The 24,243-nt window shown below is 37.8% G+C and overlaps 1 protein-coding gene across 1 annotated transcript; it reads left to right on the forward strand.

Moving 5' to 3' along the window:
• The first annotated feature begins 5,064 nt into the window (after positions 1 to 5,064).
• On the forward strand, positions 5,065 to 12,109 carry Zscan12 (zinc finger and SCAN domain containing 12). Its single transcript, XM_026414544.2, is given in 5 exon segments — positions 5,065 to 5,534; positions 5,966 to 6,086; positions 6,088 to 6,441; positions 8,196 to 8,286; positions 10,830 to 12,109. Coding segments are annotated over 4 exon segments (1,785 nt in total). The 5' UTR covers positions 5,065 to 5,534; positions 5,966 to 6,026.
• The last annotated feature ends 12,134 nt before the right edge of the window (positions 12,110 to 24,243 follow it).

A 24,243-nucleotide genomic window follows, 5' to 3' on the forward strand; every position in this document is an offset into this window, starting at 1 on the left:
AAAGAATACAAAGATGTAAAACTTGGTGTACTTTGATCAAGGATCAAAGAAACTCTTTAAGAAAGCAGTTAAATAGGTCATATGAAAAAAGGAAATTACCTTGGAAATTAAAAATAGAATAATGTAAAATTAACATTGATAAAGTTTAGAGGCACTTTACAGTAGTAGGCTTTAAGTAATAGACTTTCACTATTTTAAGTGTGTTTTACTGGGACTTTAGTTTAGAAGTAAGAAAGCTTACCAATAATCATAGGTATGCTTTAAAGTTAAAGGTTAATAACAGGTCAGGAGACATACAGTTGAGTTTCATAGCACCTAGTGATTGAGGTAAAAACATAAAAGCTTAATTGGCAAAGATTACAGGAAAATATTTTAAACAATGTACTCAATATCTTAGGTAATCAAATCAGTTGCTTCTTCTCTCCCTTCTTGCTGCTGATAATTTGGAAAAGATTGTAACTCTTGAAAATTATGTAAATTAAAGACGTTTCAGGCTTTGAGGATATTCATTAACTACCTGAAAAAAACACCTGTAGGTCCCACTTGGGTTTTTGTTGTCTTTCATGTATGATTTACCTTCTCTTTCTAATAAACTCCTTTTTTGTGTGAAACAACCTTTTTCTGTGGTTTTGGCTATTTGGATTATTTTTATTATTATTTGTTCCTTTTACATATACTTGACAACCAACCTTTTTTTTGACATAGTTACATGCATGGAGTATAACTTATTCTAAATTATTAGGATTACATTCTTGTGGTCGTACAGGATGTGGAGTTACACTGCTCATATATTCATATATGAACATTGGAAAGTTATGTATGATTCATTCTACTGTCTTTCCCATTCCCATTCCAACTCCTTTCCTCCCACTCCTCCCAGTCTAATCCAGTGAACCTCCACTCCTACCCCCCACCCCCACTTATTGTGAGTAAGTATTTGCATATCAGAGGGAACATAGGGCCTTTGACTTTTGGGGATTGGCTTATTTCACTTAGCATAATAGTCTCCAGTTCCATCCATTTACAGGCTAATGCCATAATTTCATTCTTCTTTAAGGCTGAGTAATGTTCCATTATGTATATGTACCACATTTTCTTTATCCATTCATCTATTCATCTGTTCTTCAACACTTATGTTGGTTCCATAGCTTGGCTATTGTGAATTGATATGGCTGCATCACTGTAGTATGCTGATTTTAAGTCCTTTGGGTGTATACCAAGCCATTGGTATTACAGGCATGTGCCACTGAGCCAGGCTCAAATATTTTATTTTTTTGAGGCTATTGTGAATGGGGTAGTTTTCCAAATTTCTTGCTCAGTGGATTCATCACTGACGTATAGAAATGTGTTTGATTTGTTGATGTTAACTTTATATCCTACTACTTTGCTGAATTCATTTATGAGTTCTAGAAGTTTTCTGGTCGAGTTTTTTTTTATCTCTAAATATAGAATCACAGCATCAGCAAATAGTGAGAGTTTCAGGGCGTCTTTTCTTATTCATAGCCGTTTAATTTCTTTTTTCTGTCTAATTGCTCTGGCTAGAGTTTCAAGGACAATGTTGCAGAGAGGTGGTGAAAGACAGCATCCCTGTCTTACCCTGTTTTTCGAAGGAATTCTTTCAATTTTTCTGTTTATAATAATGTTGGCCTTGGGTTTGGCATAGATAGCTTTTGCAGTGTTGAGGTGTGTTCCTACTATCCCTGTTTTTTCTAGTGTTTTAAATGTGAAAAGGAGCTGGATTTTGTCAAATGCTTTTCTGCATCAATTGAGATGATCATGTGCTTCTTGTCTTTAAATCTATTGATGTGTGATTAATTATGTTTGTTGATTTCTAGCTGTACCTGGTGGCGCACACCTGTAATCTCAGTGGCTTGGGAGGCTGAGGTAGAAGGATTGGGAATTCAAAGGCAGCCTCTGCAAAAGCAAGCTGTTAAGCAACTCAGTGAGACCCTGTCTCTAAATAAAATACAAAATATGGCTGGGGATGTGGTAGAGTGGTCAAGTGCCCCTGAGTTCAATCCCCAGTACCAAAAATAAATAAGTAAATAAATAAATAAATGAAATAATTTCCATATGTTGAACCAACCTTTCATGTTTGGAATGAACCCCACTTGACCATGGTGCACTATCTTTTCAATATGCTTTTTGTGATTTTCCAGAATTTTACTGAGAATTTTTGTATCTTTATTTATCAGGGATATTGGTCTGAAGTTTTCTTTCCTTGATGTGTCTTTGTCAGGTTTTGGTATCAGGGTGATACTAGTCTCATAGAATAAGTTTGGAAAGGTTCCCTCCTTTTCTATTTCATGCAATAATTTGAGAAGTATTGGTGTTAATTCTTTTCTGATGGTCTTGTAGAACTTGACTGAGAATCAGTCTGGTCCTGGGATTTTCTTGGTTGGTAGGCTTTTGATGGTATCTTCAATTTCATTGCTTGAAATTTATATGTTTAAATTTTATATGTCCTCCTGGTTTAATTTGGGTAGGTCATATGTCTCCAGAAATTTGTCACTGTCTTCAATGTTCTGTATTTTATTACAGTATAAATTTTCAAAATAGTTTCTGATCATCGTCTGTATTTCAGTAGTGTCTGTTGTAATATTTCCTTTTCATTATGAATTTTAGTAATTTGTTTCCTTTCTCTTTATTAGCTTGGCTAAGAGTTTATCAATTTTATTTATTTTTTTCAAAGAACCAACTTTTTGTTTCATTGATTATTTGGATTTTTTTCTTTCAATTTCATTGGTTTCAAATCTGATTTTAATTATTTCCTGTCTTCTGCTTTTGGTGTTGATTTGTTTTTCTTTTTATTGGGCTTTGAGATATAATGTTAGATTATTTATTTGATTACTTTCTATTATTTTAATGAGCTCAATATAATGAACTTTCCTTGAGGAGTGTGCTTTTGAAGGGATATTAAGACCCTGGCCCCTCCACTCTGCTTCCTGGCCATTATGGGAGGTATGAAGTATTCTACCACATACCTCCCACCTTAGCACAGGCCCCAAAACAATGGTTTCAAGCAACTATGAAACCTCTGCTATAGTGAATCAAAGCAAATATTTCCCCCTTTTAACTTGATTATTTCAGGATTTTGTCACTGCAACAGATCTCTAACATATCATCTTTGTCATACAAAATAAATATCCATAGGTTCTGGGGATTAAGATACGGACATCTTTGGTAGATTATTATTTTGTCCAACACAGAGAGTATGTTATAAATACTTGTCAATCACTTTATAGCAGTGTATTGACATTTCTCATCATTTTATAGCTGTCTAGTACTGGACTGAATAGGTATAGCAGTAATCCAGAAGTTTGACAGTATACTTTGTTTTTAAAGAAAGAGAAACTCCCATACATACCTGATGGAAATGCGAAATGATAGAGACCTTAATCTAGGAAAGTAATACTATATAGCAAATTCACATAAATCCATCTCAAAGACACATGGACCAAAATATTAAAAAATTAAGATTATTTGTTGAGGAATTCAAGGTAAAATTTTGAAACAAACCAATGTTCATTAAAAGGGGACTAATTGAATAAACTACGATATACCTATGCAGTCCCCTTTTAATGAACATTGGTTTGTATACTGTCAAACTTCTGGATTACTGCTACTCTACCTGATAAGTTATCTGTTTTTGTTGTTTGTTGTTTGCTTGTTTTTTTTTTTTTGTACTGGAGATTGAAAGGAAAGTGACCACAACACTCAGAGCAACCAAAAGATCTTTATTGCAGCAGTGCAACCGAGGAGAAAAAAGAGAGAAAGGGGTGGTGGCAGGGGAAGGTTTTTATAGCCCTTCTGCTGTGCTGCCTAAATCTAACAGGGTCTCTGGGTTTGCAAGCTGCCTTGTTGGCACAAGGGGGGTTAAGAGTTCAGCCTTGGGGAAGGGGGGGTTGAGTGTTCAGCCTTGAGCAGGGGCTTGGGTGTTTGAGCTTGAAGCAAACAGGTGATAAAGAACCAGACAGAGGGTTTGAGTGGTCAGGTCACCCTGCAGCTAACTTTGTTTGGCATGCCCTGCAGATAATTTAGTTCAGCTTGTCCTGCACCTAACAGAGATTGAACCCAGAGATGCTTTTCCACTGAGCTATAACCGGATCCTTTTTCCTTCCTCCCTCCCTCCCTTCCTTTTTCATTTTTGAGACACTGGTCTCAACTGTATTGCTGAGGCTGGCCTCAAACTTGAGATCTTCCTCCCTCAGCCTTCAGTCACTGGAATTTATAAGCCCGGGACACCGAGCTCAGCTACTGTTAATTTTCTATCCTGCGAATTTACCAAGTAATCTTTTTGACACTTAATTGAACGACTTGTGTTTTCAGATGTGTAATCACATTGTAAGCACATAAAAGGGCGCTTGAGAGAATCGCTGACGTTGAAAAAGTCAGCAAAACCCAGCAAGTTGGCATAAATCTGGGCAGAGGTCCCTTCACTATCCTGAAGCATTCATTCAGAAAGGACTTCAGAACATCCCTTTGAAGGACCTGGAATCTCAGTGATGCAGAAACGGAAATAAACTTGAGGGGAGAATGAGAGAATCCCTATCTTCAGATCGGCTCTGCAGGCGCGGATCAGCGCTAGGGTGGGGGTCAGTGGGACAATGGCCGGGTAAAGACAAGGAAGAAGAAAAACCCATTCAAGCTTCTGAGAATACCCAGCCTAGCTCCCGCGAGCGCAAGGGATGAAACCATCGAGTGAACACCCCTCTCGCCCCTTCCTAGAGCTCCCACGGAAATGCGCCCCGCACAGGCAGAGCCAGCCGGCCCTCCATACGCAGCGGCCTTTGTAAGTTGCCATTGGTGGGCTCTGGGTGTCGTAGAGTGTCGAGTACTCAGCCCTTCGCTCCCGAGGAGGACGTCTTCCGCTGGCCCCCTGGGGGCAGAGTGGGCAGACGTGTGCTCCCGAAGTAACTGGAGAGGTGGCGGGGTTGGGATGGGGGGATTGTTGCGTTTTCTCGGCGTGGGCGGCTCAAGCTCGGCTCCTGCTGTTGCGCGTAGGCCGGAACCTCCTCTGCCTCGGTGGCCGGGTGGCGAGCCTATCTAATACAATACCTCAGGGTCGTTCTGCCCGCCCTTGTACAGATATGAGCCGGGGATGAAGGAGCTGCCCCCGGCAGCGAAGCTGAGCCGGGCTGTACTTTCCGAGTTTGTCTCAAGGCCTCCTGAGGTCCTCAGTTCGGCGCTTCGCAACATTTCTGGACACTTTTGGGTTACAGACGCTGGTCCGCGGCATAGAACGCTTTTCTGAGTTTACCTTTCCTTAGAATACATAAATCGAGGGTATAAGATAGCTTTAAAGAGTAATCTCTCCAGCCTTTTCACTTAATAAATGAAGAATGAAGTGCAGAGTAAGTCCCGGATGAAGTAATATCCTGCGAATGCGCTGCTTTTATGATTTTATGGTTTCCACCAGACATCAGACATTTTAAAATCCTATAAAAACAACTGATCAAGTCGGTTGTGGTGGCTTATGTAATTCCAGCGACTTGGAGGCTGAGGCAAGAGGATCCCAAGTCTGTGGTGTCTGGGTAATTTAACGAGACCTTGTTTCAAAAAAGGCAGCTGTGGGGGCCGCCTGGGGTTGTACCAATGGGTAAGGTGACCCTGGGTTCAATCCCTACTGCAACTAAATAAATAAATAAAGCAAGTAATCAAGTGTATCCCAACTTTAAAAAAATCTGCTTTTTTAAATGTTAGTTTTATTCCACTTAATTGTCCTTTTAAAAAATGTTTCCTATAAGTCTTACTCCTCCTTTCTTAAAAGTCCTGAAACAACTTGGCAAGTTTCCGGTAGTCTTTCATTTAGTCTATTCCTAAGGATTTTCTATCCAAGCACATATTTCCCTGAGTATAAGTAAATTAACCTGGAAGCAGGCTTTCATAAATCATACTTAAATTTTTAATATTGGCAGTCATTGTGTAGTGTAAGTTGTGTTCATAGTGATGGCTTATTCTTCAGGTCCATTCAGGAAGAACTTTTCCAGGAGAGATCTTACTGACAGAGCTTTTGCACAGCTATAATGTCATCTACTTGGAATATCCAGGCCAAAAAGGACCAGGAAGAACTTCTGGAAGTAAAGAGAGGACCAGGAGGAGGAAGAGAATAAATATACCTCCAGACAGGATGAGAGCCTTCAAAAGAACAATACTCATAGCAGAGAGGTCTTTCGACAATACTTCAGGCAGTTCTGCCACCAGGAAGCATCTGGACCTCGGGAAGCTTTGAGCCGACTCTGGGAGCTTTGCCATCAATGGCTGAGGCCAGAGACTCACACCAAAGAACAGATCCTGGAGCTGCTGGTGCTGGAGCAGTTCCTGACCATCCTACCTGAGGAACTTCAAGCCTGGGTACAAGAGCAGCATCCAGAGAGTGGAGAGGAGGTGGTGAATGTGCTGGAAGATTTAGAGAAAGAGCTAGATGAACCAGGTTATCAGGTAAGAAAAAAGATGTGATTTCTGTTTGAGAAAAGGTAAATTGTGCTGGTTGCAGGCAAATACCTGTAAGCTCAGCTATTTGGGAGGCTGAGGCAAGAGGATGACAAATTCAAGCCAAACTGGGCAATATAGCAAGACATGGTCTTAAAATAAAAAATTAAAAGTTCTGGGGATGTAACTCATGGTATAGCACCTCTGGGTTCAACCCCCAGTACCAAAAAAAAAAAAAAAAAAAAAACCAAAAATGTGTATTCTAGATCAAAGTGAAGTGTGGCATTGTTTCACAAAGCATCTTGACACTTTGGTACATCAGAAAGGGATATGAGTTTCATGGAAAATTGGTTAATGTCATCTTAGTTTATTTATACCTTTTCTGTAGAGCGTTTTTATATTTCTGTGTTCTGTACTTAACTAAAAATTTCTATTTGATGAACATACTGCTCAACTTAGAAATAAGACTTCTAATATAGAGAGAGTATTAAAGAGTAGAGGGAGAAGCTGTTAGGTAGCAAGGTAGAAAGCAGCCTCTTGAAAGAGGTGTTCCATACAAAATAAATAAGAAATGTGGTTTAAGCATGATATATGCATGTGTGGAAATATCATAGTGAATCTACTTATTTGTACAATTAATGTTATTGAATAATTAAAAAAACAAATCTTGTAATAATTAAGAAATTGTCATATGGTTTTGTAAATATAGCCACTGCTCTGATTCTCCATTATAAGATGAAAAGATGGAGAAATAAAAATCACCATGCCTGAAGAATGAGATATAGGAACAGAATGAAAAATTAGGAGAGAAGGGCAGGGTGAGGGATCCTTGCTTCTCTGAGTGGTAAAAAGCCCAATTATGTTGGAAAGGTGAGTTGTGAGTGAAAGAGTTGAGATAATCTAAGGATATTGACTATCTGTCTCTAAATTTAGATTTTTCTTCTGTAGGACAGAGGATAGGCTGGAGTGGTGGTGGTACTGCAAAAGATATGAAAGATAGATGATTTTGAGATAATTGTGATCTTGGATAAATAAAAGATAAGGTAATCTTCTTTGAGAGAAATGGAAAGGAACCTCAAAAGGACAAATACCACTGGGAATAGCTTCTATAATTAATATGAAAGAGATTTCTTACATTTCTCCTTCCTTCCTCCACTTTCTTTTATCCCTTTTTTCGTCTCCTCCTTTTTCTTCCTCCTCCTTTCTCTTCTCCTTTTCTTTTTTCTTTCTTTCTTTCTTTTTCTTTTTGGTGAGGGTTTTGCTATGTTGTCCAGGCTGGCCTCCAAGTGATCCTCCAACCTTAGCCTCTCAAGTAGTTGAGAATACAGGCTCCTACAACTCTACCTGGTACTGCCTTTCTTTTTAAATAATTTCTCCACATGACTCCCTTTATTATTCCCCTTTCCTTTATGTTTCATTTTATTTTCTCCTAAGTTCTGTCTTTTTCCCTCTTTGCTGCCTCTTTCTTCTCTCCTTTGTTTTTTCTTTTTCTCCCTTCTTTTTTTTTTTGAGCACAAAAAAAAAAAGCAGTAAAAGTGGTACAATCTGTAGCAGTTAGTAATATGGGAAATTACTCTAGCCTGGAAAGGACGGTTATGAAGAGGAGGTGATATTTACATTGGCATTGAAGAATGGATATAATTATGGCAAACTGCTATCTGGGAAAAAGGTCATTTCATTTCAGTTTTCAGCAAGCTAGGTGCCACTGCTAAGAACAGTATGCTCTTTTATTTTCTACATTTATCTATATCTCATTTCCTCAGGCTGCAGGAACAGAAGAAGAACCCAGTGTGTCCCTCCAGTCTATGAAAATCCAGTGTGAATCTCCAGAACTTGAAGCTCAAGAGAAGCAAGGTAATAAAGGAAGACCCATTTTGAGAGAAGAGGGAAGGGAGGGTTAACACAGGATATTTGGGCTCTTTTGTATTTAACACTGTTTCTGATCAGAAAATCCCTCCAGGAATCTGATGCTCATGGATAGACTCTCAGCCAGGTTTCTCATTCTTCAATTGTCTTTTCTAAATTCCAACTGTATTTTATTTGAGATGACTTAACTTAGACTTTCTGATAGTTATCTTCCTTTATATTGACTTCTCTGCTCTTTCTAGTCTTGGTTCTACTAAGCAATACCACTCTCTTCCACTTGGACTATATCCTTCCTTCTTTAGTAGATAAGCCTTTGCTGCATGATGTCTACAACTAATTCTCAGATGATTCAAGAAAAAAATGTGTACCCATTAAGAGAAGGAATAATAAAGCAAATGTGACAAAATGGTAAAGGTTGGTGAGTGGATGAAAAATCTTTTTACCATCTTTATTTTTTCTTTCTCTGTATTCTTTCTTTTTCACTTAATTTTTTTTTAGTTGTACAGGGACAGAATGCCTTTATTTATTTGTTAATTTTTATGTGATGATGAGGATCAAATCCAGTGCTTCACACATGCTAGGCAAGTGCTTTGCCACTGAGTTACAGCCCCAGCCCGTCACTTAATTTTTTTAAATGGGTAAAAATTTTTAAATAGGTAAAAATAGCTTAAAAACAAAGATATAAAAAAAATTATCCACTGCTGTTCAGTTTCCCTAGTCATCTAGTTTCCTCTCCCAACTCTGAAATAAATTGTCACTGTTATTAGTTTCTTGTTTATATTATATATATTTTTCATATTGAAACAAATATTGTTTCCTGTCTTTATCACTAAGATGTTAGACTCCTACATTTTTAATTTTTTGTACCAGGGATTGAACTCAGGGTTTCTTGCCACTGAGCCACATCCCCAGCCCTATTTTTGTATTTTATTTAGAGGCAGGGTCTCACTGCATTGCTTAGCGCCTTGCCATTGCTGAGGCTGGCTTTGAATTAGCAATCCTCCTGTCTCAGCCTCCCAATCCACTGGGATTACAGGCGTGTGCTGTAAGACTGGAAAACGCCACACCACAAGACACAGATTACCAAAGAGGTTTCCACTTTATTAGAAAAGGCTGTGTGTTTATATAGGTCTGAGGAGAGGTCGCAGGGCTGAGGTAGATAACAAGTCGCCCGTTTATTGGCAAGCTCTTCCATGTGTCAGTTCTGGAGCCCAAGAAGTGAATTCTAATTGGGGCTAAGGCTTCCCACCAGCCGGGTTTGAACATTGGCGCCGGCGGGAACGTTTCGCGCCAGTGAAAGAAACAAAGAGGAGAAAGAGGGTCGTTAGACGCCATGCTGGGGTTTTTCTCTGGGGTGCTGCTGCCGTTATATGTTTACCCAACATGTGCCACTATGCCTGGCTTTTTTTTTTTATTATAAGGAAAAAAACACAATTAAATTAGCCAGTCTCCTACTGGCGACATTTGTGTCTAGTGTCTCACAATAGCAAACAATGCTTCAATAAATAACTATGTGTATATCTGTAGTGTAAATTACTATTATGTGGAAACACTATGTCAAAAATTATAACCCTAGGCCTAGGGTTGTAGCTCAGTGGTAGAGCCCTTGCCTAGCATGTGTGAGGTACTGGGTTTGATCCGCAGCACCACATAAAAATAAATAAATAAATAAAATAAAGATAGTGTGTCCATCTACAACTAAAAAGAATAAAAATAAAAAAATAAAAACTAATGCTGCCTTAGCCCATGCCTATAATCCCAGTGTCTTGGAAGTCTGAGACAGGAGGATCACAAGTTCAAAGCCAGCCTCAGCAAAAGCAAGGTGCTAAGCAACTCTACGAGACCCTATTTCTAAATAAAATAAAAAATAGAGCTGGGGATGTCTCAATGGTCAAGTACCCCTGAGTTCAATCCCAGGTACCCCCACCCCCCAAAAATTATAACTGTTGTAATTTTGATGGATATTATGAAATTATCCTCCTAAAAGGTTTGTATCAACTTATGCTCCTGACTATATGTGATTTCCACTTTGTTAGCACAGTATTAAACCAAATTGATTAGTCAAATCTGATAGGTGAAAAAAATATATCTCAGTATTAAATTTACTTTTCTCTGATGATGAAGTAGGGCATCTTTTCTTATGTTTATGAGTTATTGTATTTTCTTTCTTGGAAACCATCAGTTTTCCTTTTGCTTTGTTTTCTAATGGATTATTGATTTCTTTCATAAAAATGTGTGGAGTGCTTTATATATTTGACCCTTTCTGTGTGCATGCGTGCATGTGTGTGTGTGTGGTACTAGAGACTGAACTCAGGGCCTTATGTATGCTAGGCAAGTGCTCCCCTAGTGAGCTACCCTAGCCCCCTTTCTATTTTCTAATGCCATTTTATAGTCATGCACAAATTCTAGGTTCTTGAGTGTTTTTCATATGAATAATTTAATGTTGTCTAATGAAGTTATTGTTTACTATCACTGTTACTATTTACTATCACTATTTCTATCAATATTACTATTTATTATCCTTTTTTTAGTTTCAGATATTAAGACTGAAAATGAGTACAGGAATTTAACTCCAAAACAAAAAGTTTCTGAAGGAATGAAACCATGTGGGAATGTGTCTAGCAGATTTGAAAATGATATAAACCAGTCTGCTAAGTGTGGAGAAACTCAAAATTCAGAAGAATCTTCTGGATGCTCCAGGGAACATAAACAACCTACATGTGATGAAAATGGAGTGAGTTCGACTGAGAACTCAGATCATGCTGAAAAGAGAACCTGTCCAGGAGAAAAATCTTATGAATGTAATGACTGTGGAAGAACTTTTAATCAGCAGTCATGCCTCATAGAACATAAGAGGATTCATACTGGTGACAGGCCCTACAAGTGTGAGGAATGTGGAAAAACCTTTCATGGGAGAACTGTACTTATTCGACACAAAATAATACATACTGGAGAGAAACCATATAAGTGTAATGAGTGTGGCAGAGCCTTTGGACGGTGGTCAGCTCTTAATCAACATCAGAGACTTCACTCTGGAGAAAAACACTATCACTGTAATGAATGTGGCAAAGCTTTTAGCCAGAAAGCAGGCCTCTTTCACCATCTCAAGAGTCACACAAGAGACAAACCTTATCAGTGTCCTCAGTGTAATAAAAGTTTTAGTCGATGTTCCATACTCATTCAGCATCTAGGAGTTCACACTGGTGCGAAGCCCTATGAGTGCAATGAGTGTGGAAAAGCTTTTGTTTATAACTCATCCCTTGTTTCCCATCAGGAGATCCACCACAAAGAAAAATGCTATCAGTGCAAAGAATGTGGGAAATCCTTCAGTCAGAGTGGCCTTATTCAACATCAGAGAATCCACACTGGGGAGAAGCCATATAAGTGTGATGTATGTGAAAAAGCCTTTATTCAAAGGACAAGTCTTATAGAGAATCAGCAAATTCACACTGGAGAAAGACCCTATAAATGTGATAAATATGGGAAGGCTTTTACTCAAAGATCAGTCCTCACGGAACATCAGAGAATCCACACTGGAGAGAGGCCCTATAAGTGTGATGAATGTGGAAATACCTTACGAGGAATCACCAGTCTCATTCAACATCAGAGAATCCACACTGGGGAGAAACCCTACCAATGTGATGAGTGTGGCAAATCCTTCAGGCAGAGGTCAGATCTTAGCAAACACCAGAGAATCCATAATAGAGGTGGTCTCTGTAAGTGTAAAGAGTGTGGGGAATCATTCAGTCAGAACTCAGCTCTTACACAACATCATACTATCCATAAAAGAGGAAAATCTGTTTCTTTGTGATGGCTGCAGAGAAGCCATCTCACAAAGTGCAGGATGGTGAGAAATACCAGCTTTTGTAATGATTTGGGGCAAAACTTCAATTACTGTTGGTATAAGAAAACCTCAGATATTTAATGAGAACCCACTGTGTGCTGCTCTTTATGTTAGGTACTTTGGAGAACAAGAAGCACAACAGCAGATTCCTTTTTTCTGAAAGTTTACAACACAGTTTGGGATATGTAAAACCCACATATTGAATTAAATGAGACTATGGAGTCATATATTTCATGCTCAACATGGTTTAAAGTACTACTTGGTAAGCGCTCTAAATTATGAAGGACAGATTACTCCTGCCTAGACTACTCAGGAAAGAATTTATTGAAAATGAGGGTTTAGTGGGCAGATATGGAAGGCAAAAGGGAGAAAATATTTAGGCAAAACAGATAAAAGCAGAGGTAAATGTGCATGTGGTTTGGAAGCATCAATGATGAGACTAGCCAATCTAAGAGAGTTCATTAAACTTGGGCAGTTGATGGCATTAAATTGGAAACAACTTGGGAATAGACTGGCAGGGCTAAAATATCAATAATTTCATACAATAGCTCTATGCTTTGACACAGAGCACTTTTCTCAATTTAATTCCATAAGCACCTCTTTAAATCAGTTATTCTTCATTTTAAAAATGAGTATCCTCTTCCTAATAGAGATAGTGACATAGTTATAATAAAGAAAAGATCAACAGCTTAATTATTGCTTTTTGACTGCTAGTCCTATCCATTATTACTAGTGAATCACTGAATTTGATTAACATCAGAATCACTTGTGCAGTTTATTTTAAATGACTGAGGTATACTCATGGTAGAGTGCTTGCTTAGCATGAGTGAGGCTGTGGGTTTGATCCCCGGCATTGGGTGAAAAAATATCATGGCTCTGAAGTTTTAATTGGGCATGGTGACATATGCTTATAGTCCTAGCTACTAGGAAGGCTGAGGTAGCAGAATCGCTTAAGCTCAGGAGTTGGACCACCAGTCTGGGCAATATAGCAAGACCTCATTTCAAAATAAAATAAGAAATACTACTTCAAAAAATAATAAAATGTGTTGAGTCCTACTCACAGATATTGTACTTCATTAGGTCTAGGATAGGAATTGCATATCTTCATTTTATAGCTCCATAGTCACCTAACCTATTCTAAATTGGGAAAGTTTGCCTTAAAACACTACTATACCTTCATGGTTTGTCTATGAAGTGAAAAAACCTGAATATAGTCTTTTAGAGGGTCACTGATTTTTAGCATAAGGAAATTCTTATAGGGGACAATTGCCACAGCTTTTTAGAATGAACAGGGAATTAGACTACTGTCATGCCTCCAAAGTAGTTTCAAGATGGCTTTTCCATCCCTTTGAAAGTAAATGTTTCCAAAAAAGAGACCTACATTCTAAGGCTCTCAAGGGTCTTCTGAGTGCAAGGCCTTGTTTGTTTTATTACTTACAGAGGTATACTGCTATTCTTTTACTTTTAAATCTTCCTTTGTTTCCCAGTTCTGTCAGTATCATTATGTTCTGAATTCTTGAGAACTGGTTATGATTTTATGTTTTTTATCCCTTTTTGAGGCCCAACGATAAGTGATAATGATATTTATATATTAATATAATTAATGATATTAATATAACTATAATTTAGGCATATATTAAATTGGCTTTTGGGATTGGAATATATGTGATATTTCTGAAAAACATTACTCAGCTAACAACAGAAAAGCAGATGAACTGTTGAAAAACAACTCATTTGTAAGTTGAGATAGCTTATTTAGGCTTTTTCAACACCAATATTAGAGCTGTACATGTAAGGCAGAGGCAACCAAGATTAGAAACTGTTTTTCTCTTCTGGGGAACAAACAAGAATCCCAGGTTGAGCCAGAAAGTTGTGTAGCTATAAGTTTGTGAAGCTTATTCCCTACCTAAGCTTCCCTGCCTCCTATTTCTTACTCTTATGTCACTCTTCTTGTTGGAGGGGACTTTACTTATTGATGAGGACCTTTATGAATATTCCTCCTTACCATGATTATGTTGTCCGTATTCCTCATCTAATCTGATTTCATAGATTTGTTATCCAAACTAAAATTACTCTTTACTGTAACTTCATAGGCTTTCTCTTTAAACTGACTGTTCACTGAAATGTAAATGTTATTTTAAACTTGCTTCCTAGTCCTCTCAATACTTTTATTTGGCAATCTTCCAGCTCATTTTCTGCTTAGCATGTACTGTCTATACACAAAAGTTCCTCTATTTGCCTTTCTGCGAATTAGAGCTCTTAAACACTTAATATAAAGGGACCATAAAGACCCAGAATAATAGAATGTGCCTATTATATAGAAAGATACTGTTCATAACTTGATTGATAATGTGGGTTTTTTGTTCTAGTTGTTTCTTGTGCAATCAGAGTATCCCAAAAAAGATGAAAGGGTATGAAATTTTCAGGTAGGCATCAAAAGGGATAAAATTAGTTATTCAGGATAATATAATGGAATTATTAATTACTATTTGGAGCTAAATTGGTGACATGGAAGGCCCCGAGAGCCAAATGGAAGACATGCCATGTTAGATGTGGAAATGGAGTGCCCCATTGGGTAATGCAGTGAGCAGAGAATGCCTTTTGATGATCAAGAATACATCTTAATGGCTGGGCACAGTGGCGCACATCTGTAATCCCAGTGGCTGGGGAGGCTGAGGCAGGAGGATTGTGAGTTCAAAGCTAGCCTTAGCAAAAGTGAGACGCTAAGCAATTCAGTGAGACTGTCTCTAAATAAAATACAAAATAGGGCTGGGGATGTGGCTCAGTGGTTGAGTGCCCCTGAGTGCAATTTCTGGTACCACTCTCCACCTCCCCAAAAGAATACATCTTAATGGATATGAGATAGATGTGTTGTGACAATGACAGGATCTAGGAAATCAAGGACCTTTGAAGCATCTTATTATCTATATATGCTATGAGATAATCAATAATACTAGGAAGCAGGAAGGAAAGGAAGAATGTGAAATGAAACAGGTCCAAGGTTAGACGTAATGGCAGTTAATAGTAGTAGCACAACAACCAGGTAGAAAAGTAACTGGTGTAAAACTTAAAATGATGAATCATGAAAGCAGTGGTTTATAATAAGGATAAAATTGACTTTCTTTTCTAATTAATTTGAAGTAGATTGATTCAGGTGTTAAAGGTAGAAAGCATCTGGAGAAGTTGGGAAAGCCAGGTTTCCAGAGCAATAAAAAGTGAAGTTAAAAATGGACTGTGGGGGCTGGGGTTGTGCTCAGAGATAGAGCACTCGCCTAGCATATGTGAGGCACTGGGTTCAATCCTCAGCACCATACAAATAAATTGTGTCCACCTATAACTTAAAAATAAATATTAAAAAAATGACTGTGGATGACACAATAACCTAACAATTAGGTAGTGGAAAGAGATTGAAAAGGGAAGAAGAATGCTTCTCAAAAAATAATTGTATAAAGAGGTTTCTGGAATTTGAAATATGAGATAAAACTAATGAAGGAGAGTGGGAATGAGCAGGACTCTGAACTGAGAAGTCTCAACTGTATGGTGAGGACAAGTAGAGAGCACTGTAGGATATAAGAGCTTTAAAAAGTTCTGCACTCCTGTTCTCAGTTTAGAAGTTGCCTCTTTTGCTAATATCAGTAGGTAGCGTTATTATAGGCAAAACAAAGTTTAATTATTGGCTATCTTCTGGAATTGAAAAAAAGGATTTGTTAACAATAATACATAACTTCTCTGAACTGCTTATTAATGGCCAGATATTACTAAATACTTAACATTATTTTTATATGGGAAATGAAAATGAAATAAATGAATTAAAGTTGCTCAAGGTCATACAGTAAATGATGGGACCAAGATTTGAATATAAGCAGCCCTGTTCTAGAGCCCACATTTTTCTCCCCCTCATAGTGGAGATTAAACCCAGGGCGCTTTAGTTCTGAACTGCATTCCAGTCCTTTTTATTTTAAATTTTGAGACAGAGTCTTGCTAATTTGTTCAGGGCCTTGTTAAATTGTTGAGGCTGGCCTTGAATTTGTGAGTCCTCCTGCTTTAGCCTCCTGAATCACTGAGATTACAGGTGTGTAAAATGGCACCCAGCTAGAGCCCACAGTTTTAACCTCTGTGAGATAATTTTTTTTGTTTTCAGTTAAACAAACCACCTATTGCTATGGTATTCAGTGTCTTGAGTAATAACTGGTAGAAATTTTTCATCACCCATCATTATTCTGAAAAATACTTTGGAAACCCTAAGGTCTGAAATACAAACACCTCAGGTTATAATGTCACCACTTCTCTGCATACAAATCTTGGATGAGATTTGGGCATTGTAAACATCAGCCTCAGCTTTTGGATCAACCTCTTAACTTAGAACCATAATTCAATTTCTACATGTTTCTCACAGAATAAGGGACATTTGGTTGTCTTCTTTAATACAAATCATAAAGATTTAGATGTGTTAATAATCTGTTCATGGTCCTATCTTTGAGGGTTTTTAAAAGTGATTTGATATTTGAAGGCACTTCATGGATTTAGAAATAAAAGACAATTATATAGTACACAAAATAGTTTTTGTTTGCTTAAGATCTGCCTTTTTTATGGTTCAAATGGTGCCCCTGCTGTATCCACAAGGCCATAATTTATTTGAGCAACAAATGCCTGTTCATCCTAAGGAGAATCATTTGATAGCCTTTAGTTGAATCTCCTTGCAACTTTCATCATTTCTCAAAGAAAAGTTCTCATTTCACAGTCCTTCCAACATCTATTTTTTTAGGATTTCTTTGGATCATCTTTCCTTCCATATGTTTCTGGGTATAATTGGTAAGGAGTCCTTGTAATTTCTTATACATATGTAATATTTCTGCATGTCACACATTTATTAAAAGAATATATGTATGATTATATCAATTGTTTTTATTGTATATATTAGATATAATTTGATTTTATGTATGTAATTTGATTTTTATAAAGCAAACCATGATGTGTTTTAAACTTGGTTATCTCCGTAGCTCACATTGTAAGATGATCATTAAGAGCCTGCAGTTTTTCTTTGATTTGGTTGACTCTTTTCATGCATATTACAAAAGACTTTATGCATTGGAAGCCCATTAGTCAAGGTTCCCAGAACTTCCATCCATCCATCCATCCGAGTTCCTTATCTCTAGGAAATGTCTGTTTGCTCTTGCCAGTTATCTTCCTGAGGCCAAAGGACCTGCCCTTTGGTGTTGCCAAGGAGGACTCCTAAGTGGAGGACATTTATAGCCTCTGATTTAAAATTAAATCTTCATTATTTTCAAGATTGGCATGCATACCTTTCGTTTTTGATCTAATGCCTTTGTTCTGCCTACTTCAGTGGGAAGTAGGAACAGGGGTGAGGCAGTTTAGAGACTCCACAGCTTGTAACCAATTTTCCTACATATTCCTAAAGCAGAGTTTAAGCAGAGTTCTAGAAGATGTTGCCGGGATTCGATTCTCAACAGTGGCTTTGGGCAAACAGTTTAACCTGTTGTGCTGCACAGTTACTTCGGAGATGAAAGGGTGGCAATAAAAGGATCTGCCTAATTGGGTAATTGTGTAGATTAAATGAGTTAAATATAAGGTACTTGGTACACATTAAATGCATTATAACTATTTGCTGCTGTGCCGGCTGTAGATGCCCTATGCCCATGTCAAAAGTGACCTGTAACCATGCAAGTTTCCCTAGACTGTGGCAAAGTCCGCTTAGCCCTAGGAGAAAAGCTCCCACCCACTTCAATTTTACTTTCTTCCCTTGGGAACTGCTGAACAGCACAGAACAAAATAGCACCAAAGCCGGAACACAGACTTCTTTGTCTTTTATCTCCTAGTTATCAGAGATAGCTAGTAGTCCATGGTTCCCGCCGCCATTCGTTTTTTGGAGTTCTTGTTACGTTTTCTAGCAGGAAGACCCAACCTCGGCGGGGCTGCATTACAGAGGCCCTGGGGTTACCTGATTGTGCAGCGGAAACCCACGTTGCTCAGTTAGAGCTGAGTAAGGCTGGGCAACCACAGAGACGAGAAAACCTCCAGAATCCTAGAGGAGCCCGAATGCTGTCGTGGTTCATTAGAGCAGCAAGACCTAGAAAGACTGTCCCCTCTGACCTTTAGTGAACCGTTGGGGGTTCCGGTGGTCTTAAGTTCTTGGATCTCGCATTCAAACTCTGTGTCCGATTCAGCACTTTAAAGACTCCGGAGGGATTAGTCCTGATCATTGAGAGCTGCTAGGGAGGATTAAGAATGGTTTCCAAGTTTTGAGGTCTCAGGATATGGGGACTGTTGAAAAAAAGAGGAATGCCTGTCTTCTTGGTTTGATGCAAGGAAAGGAGGGTTTATTGGAGGGAAATGATGTGATTCAATAGTACATCAGTTGACCCTTGAGTACAAAGAAAGAATGCATTCAACAGTTGTGGGGCTTTGAGTAAATTGTTTAATCTGCAGGGTGTGTGTCATTCATCTGTTAGTGGAATATAATAGTATCTACTTGAATGACTAAATTCATAGTACACTTTGTTTTGTAGTGCTGGGGATCAAACCCAAAGGCTGTGTGCATGCTAGGCAAGTGCTTTACCACCGAGCTACACCTCCAGCCCTCATAACATACTTTAAATAAATACTTGCTGCTGTTATCTTTTTTCTGATGTTCTTTTCTCTGCCATTTTTATGAGATTCTACTTCCTAAGGGAGAAAGGGTCCTAGACTTTGTCTCAAGCCTTATTTACATTTAAGAAATAAAGAAGGGCTGAGCGCTTGCCTGACTTGTGTGAGGCACTGGGTTTGATCCTTAGCACCACGTAAAAATAAATAATGGCATTCTGTCCATCTTTGAGTTCAAAAATTTTAAAAAAATTTAAAAAGTAAAAGACAAGCAGATGGGTTAGATAATAATTTGCAAAGTCACTCCCACATACTCTCTCCTTATTTAGCTTTTGATACAAAGTTCCATCCAAAGTACATTGTCCAGGTGAGTGAATTTTTGGGTAAAAGCTAAGCAAAATATAAAAAGTGCCTTTTAACTTTTTTTTTTTTTTACGTCTCAGAAGAGTGGCTACAAGGAAATACTTCTGAAAAATCAATGTGAACCACAAGCTGCTGTGAATCTTCTCCTCAACTCTCTCATTCCAGAATGGCAATTCTCTTCTAGGAAAGATCTCTAATAATGACTGATGGTAGAGGAAGAGGACTGTTCTCAGGACCAAGAAGCAGGTTGCAAAGAAGTCATAGATATTTCTTCAAATTTTTAAGTTTTTACTACCAGAAGATAAATATCTGGACCTAAAGGGCAGTCAGAGGGAAAATAAATACCAACAGGGGAAATAAATACCAATGAGCAGGTACTGGAACAAGTCCTGACCCTTGCTTGGGGAACTACAGACCTAGGTAGTATAATGTCCAGAATGTGGAAAGGAGGTATCAGTTAGCTGGATGAAGTGAAGAGACATCTTGAATGAAGGACTAACCACAAGTGGGAAGGGTTGGGAAGCTCATTTATGGCTTTACTAGTGAAAGGCTTTGGGAATAGCACAGAAAGCAACAAAACTGAACTTTGGGTTTTTACCAGCATCCCCTCATGGGTTTTAATTCCCCCTAGTATTCATGGAAACTTTTCTTCCTTTTTTATTTTTTATTTTTTGAACCTTCTTCTATGTTGAGGTTTTGTTTGCTGTTCTTACATAAGAGTTTAAAAAAAAAAAACTTCAAAAAAGTTTTCCAAGACCATCTTCATCTCATTGCTAATAGATCCAGGCTAAAAGATAGAAAAAGATATATTTTGGCAGAGATAGTACTTTGGAATCAAAGTACAATTAAGACACTCTGTTAGTTTAACTCTGAGCTTTATCGCCTTTTGATATAGAAAGTGGATGAGAAAGGGTCTCTGGAGAGAAAACCAGACAACCTCAGAGAAGCTATTCCAAACTTTTAGTAGTATCCTGTTCCTTAAAACTTTGCTGGGCGTTGTGGTGCATGCTTTTAATCCTAGCAACTCAGGGGTCTCAGTTTATAGCAACCTCAACAATTTAGCAATGCCCTAAGCAACATAAAAATATCTTGTCTCAAAAAATAAAAAGGGTTTGGGCTGCAGTTATGGCTCAGTGGTAGAGTGCTCACCTAGTATGTTTGAGGCCCTGAGTTCAATCCTCAGCACCACATAAAAATAAATAAAGGTATTGTGTCCAAGTACAACTAAAAAATAAATATTTTTTTTAAAAAGAGGATTAGGGATGTGGCTCAGTGGTTAAGTGGCCCTGGGTTCAATCCCTGGTACCAAAGCCAAATAAACAATAACTCCAAAAAAATTACATCTACCCATCTTATTATTATCTACTTAATTCTTGTAACTCAGCCATATTTGTGAGTTTGAAGGGTGGAGGTTTGAGGGTTTTTTTTTTTTTAACCTATGCAACTTCTTTAGTTTTAAAACTGTTTGTTTCTTACGTTTTAAGATTAGATATTATCTCAAAAATTATTTTCCCCCTGTAAATTTTCTAGCTTACTATATTTCCCCATGTCACATTAGTAGTATGGATTTCAAAACTGGTTTTTGTCTCAAGTACATATGCCAATGTTTATTGATCCATTTAAGTACTTATTGAGCATTTCATAGGTCTACAGGAGTGGACTAGATAATATCAATCAGTAGGTATAAATAGTCCTTACAACTATCCTTAGCATATTAAACTTTATCTTGGTTTCATAATATTCTATGTTTCTTAGCTCTGGGTTCAGAGTGAATCACTTATGTTTTTTAATTATACCTTCCTGATTCTTTTTCACATTTTGTGAGAAAAATTTCCATGCTCTTCTAGACTCAGTCTGTCTATCTTTTATCAAACTGGTCCTTTACATAACTTCTTGGGCATGTCACAAAATTGAGATACCAATTCAGAAATTTAGAATAGGTATGTACTCCAGAATTTTATTTTTATCACTGTTCCTGATCATCTCATTATCTCAGAAGAGACAAACAACATTTGAATTGTTTATTTTTAAGATGTTATAACTGAGAATGAAAATAAGGTCTTGGTCCCAAATTTCTGTAGAACCACAACATCAGTGTAAAAAGTAGTAAAAACTTTAGTTATTGGTGAGTCATTACTCACACCAGGGAGTCCACAGTGGAAAGAATTGTCTTTTGAGATCAATGAATTTTAAAAGGCTTTTGTTTATAATGGGTCCCTCTTTTACTATCAGGAGATCCAACACAAGGTAAATCAGAGTAAGGAATGTGGGAAAGCTTTCAGCCATAGTGGCCTTATTTGATGTCAAAGAAGCCACATGTATCAATGTGATAACTGTGAGGCAGCCTTTATACAGCAAGGAAACCTTAGAAAACCTTATGTGAAGAATGTAAGAAGACCTCTACCCAAAGTCAGGATTCACTGCACCATGGAGTCTACACAGGAAAGAGATTTTACATACACAAATATGGAATCATCTGCCCTGAGTTTGTGTTGAGTATGGAAAGGTTTTCAGACAAAGTTTGGATCTTGGAAAACAAATTCATATTAGACTCTGAGGATTGTAAAAAGTTGTACGGGCAGAGGTCAACTTCAACAGCAGTGTCTCCACAACACTAGAAAGTTAATTAATGTAAATGGGCACATTATTTGTGGAATGGTAGTCTAAATTGCTCATTTTAGCCAGTAAAGTCATTAAATTATGACTCAGATTTAAAAAAATGAGGTCAGAAGTTCTTTTTCCCTTTTCCCAGAGGTATCTATGTATGTAAACAACCAGGACTTTTGAAATAAGCTTTAAATCTGCAACCCTGAACTTGTGATCTGCCTCCTAGATGATTTATATGTGTGTTGGAGAGTATGTTATTTCCCCATGCCTGCTCTATCTTTTAACTCATTCAGCAAATAGGGACAACAGTATTTCTGTCTATTATTGACTGTGAATACATGTTTTCTTTATGAGCTAAATAGGTTTATATAGGTATCCTGAGACATTCTTAAAAAATCACATTTTGACCTTTCAGTAAAAGAACCACATTATTGAATTATTGGGCCCTTTCATAAATTTGGGACTGCTTCATTTTCTCCAACAGAAGGTCATGCAGGTATCCTTCAGAAAGTACTTTTTTTTTTTCAATATAGAAATAGATCTGGTTATGATGGCTCACACCTGTAATCCCAGCTACTTAGGACGCTGAGGCAGGAGGATCACAAATTTTAGACCAGCCTGGGCAATGGAGCAAAACTGCCTCAAAATAAAAAGTACATAAGTGCTGGGAATATGGCACTTTGATAAGAGAACTTTCCTAGCATGCCTGAGGCCCTGGGTTTAATTCCTAATACTTAAAAAGTTACTTGACAATAGCCTACTGGAAGATAATGATAGATATTTTCCCTTAATAACATAAAATATAACATTATAAGGAATAATACTTTAAAGTAACTTGATTATTATCCTTTTCAGTTCTAAAATCTACAGACTGAAAAGAGTCCTCAGAAGCTGTCCTTCAACCAATTAGTAGTGTAGCCTAATTTCCACTTATGCAGCATGAAGTGTGGGAGGCCAACCTTACGGGTGACTGAGTTACACTCCCCAGCTGGGTGCTGAGGCGCTCAGTCACAGAAATGGGTGTGTCTTGCTACAGCCCCATGGGTGAAGCTATGCTCACCTGTTCCTTTGTAATATAACCCCTTGCCCTGTTTAGGATAGAATCTTCCATGGAAGTGCCTTGTGTGTGTCCCCTTCTCTTACTGTGCCCTTGGTTGTGGCCTACCCAGGTGTCAGTCAACCTGCTGACAGTGGACATCATGAAGACAGACTCAGCCCCCTGAAACCTGACCCCTTGCCTTATTTGAATAGCTTCTCCTCAATAAAAGGGGTCAGCGCGTGCTCTCCCTCGCTCTCTTTCTGCAGACCCTTAAGGTCAGAGGAGCCGTCACAGCGACCCCAAAGAAAAAGGTATTTGAGTCTCTTGTGTGGTTATTTCGTGCAGCCCAGTTAGCCCAGTTTAACTAGAGTGACCCCTGAGCCTTTTAGTCTCGAGAACAGAAACCCGGCAATGAAGTATACATGTTTTATAGATCACTAAATATAGAAAGCATGTATTGCAAAATTTTGCAGTGATGATTCTAGAATCCTGGGTTTGTATCTGCTGCATATCTCTAAATGTTTTGCTTTGGTTAGTCTCTATTTTGCAAAATGGCCTGCCTTCTGTTAAAGGTTTTTCTAGTCTTTAATATGGAAATCACATTCCCCCCCTTAACTTTATATAAAAAGATTTACTAATATTGAGATAATCTTGCAATTCTGGAATAAATTCTTAATGTGTTAATAAGTTGTAAATATATAGTACATTTTCTTCAATATTCATGTGAAATTGGTCCATAATTTTCTTTTTTTAATACTTTCAAGATTTAGCTTTCATTCTTTTACTTGAATCATAAAAAGAATTCAGTTTTTGTTCATTTTAAATGCTCTAGAACAATTTATGAAGGAATCCATAAGAAACCCTCTGAACCGGGTTCTTTTTTGAGGGATAGTGATTTCTTCTGTTTGTTTATCCACCCCCTCTCCCCCCAAGAAAATGGTCTGGTTGGGCTTTGTATTTATAATATGCATATAGGGAAGAGGGCCCATTTTGTTAATCTTTGCCTAGGAAATTACCCATTACATTCAGATTTTCAAGTTAACTTGCCTGAATTTGCAATGTAATTGGTATGACTTATTTTTATTTTATTATTTATTTATTTACTTTGCAGTTCTAGGGATCAGACCCAGAGCCTTGCAAATGCTAGGCAAGGACTCTTCCATGGGCTTCAGTCCAGCCTATGTGTGACTTTTAAACAGCTTTACTGAGGCAAAATGATGCACAGTGAACTGTACAAATATAAATATACAGTTTGATAAGTTTTAAAGTGTACAACTGTAAAACAGCTACCACAGTTAATATAATGAATGTATCTGCACCCAAAAAAATCTTTCCTCACATTCCCTTGATAATTCCTCCCAACCTTACTTGCTGTTCCCATCTCCATGCAATCTCTGCTCTGCCTTACGTTGCTATAAATTTAGTTTTTACTTTCTATGAATGGACTCAACAGTATGTTCTCTTTTGGGGGGTTTGGGGATCTGCTTCT

The sequence above is a fragment of the Urocitellus parryii genome, chromosome 8 (genome assembly GCF_045843805.1).
Source record: "Urocitellus parryii isolate mUroPar1 chromosome 8, mUroPar1.hap1, whole genome shotgun sequence".
Taxonomy (NCBI): Eukaryota; Metazoa; Chordata; class Mammalia; order Rodentia; family Sciuridae; genus Urocitellus; species Urocitellus parryii.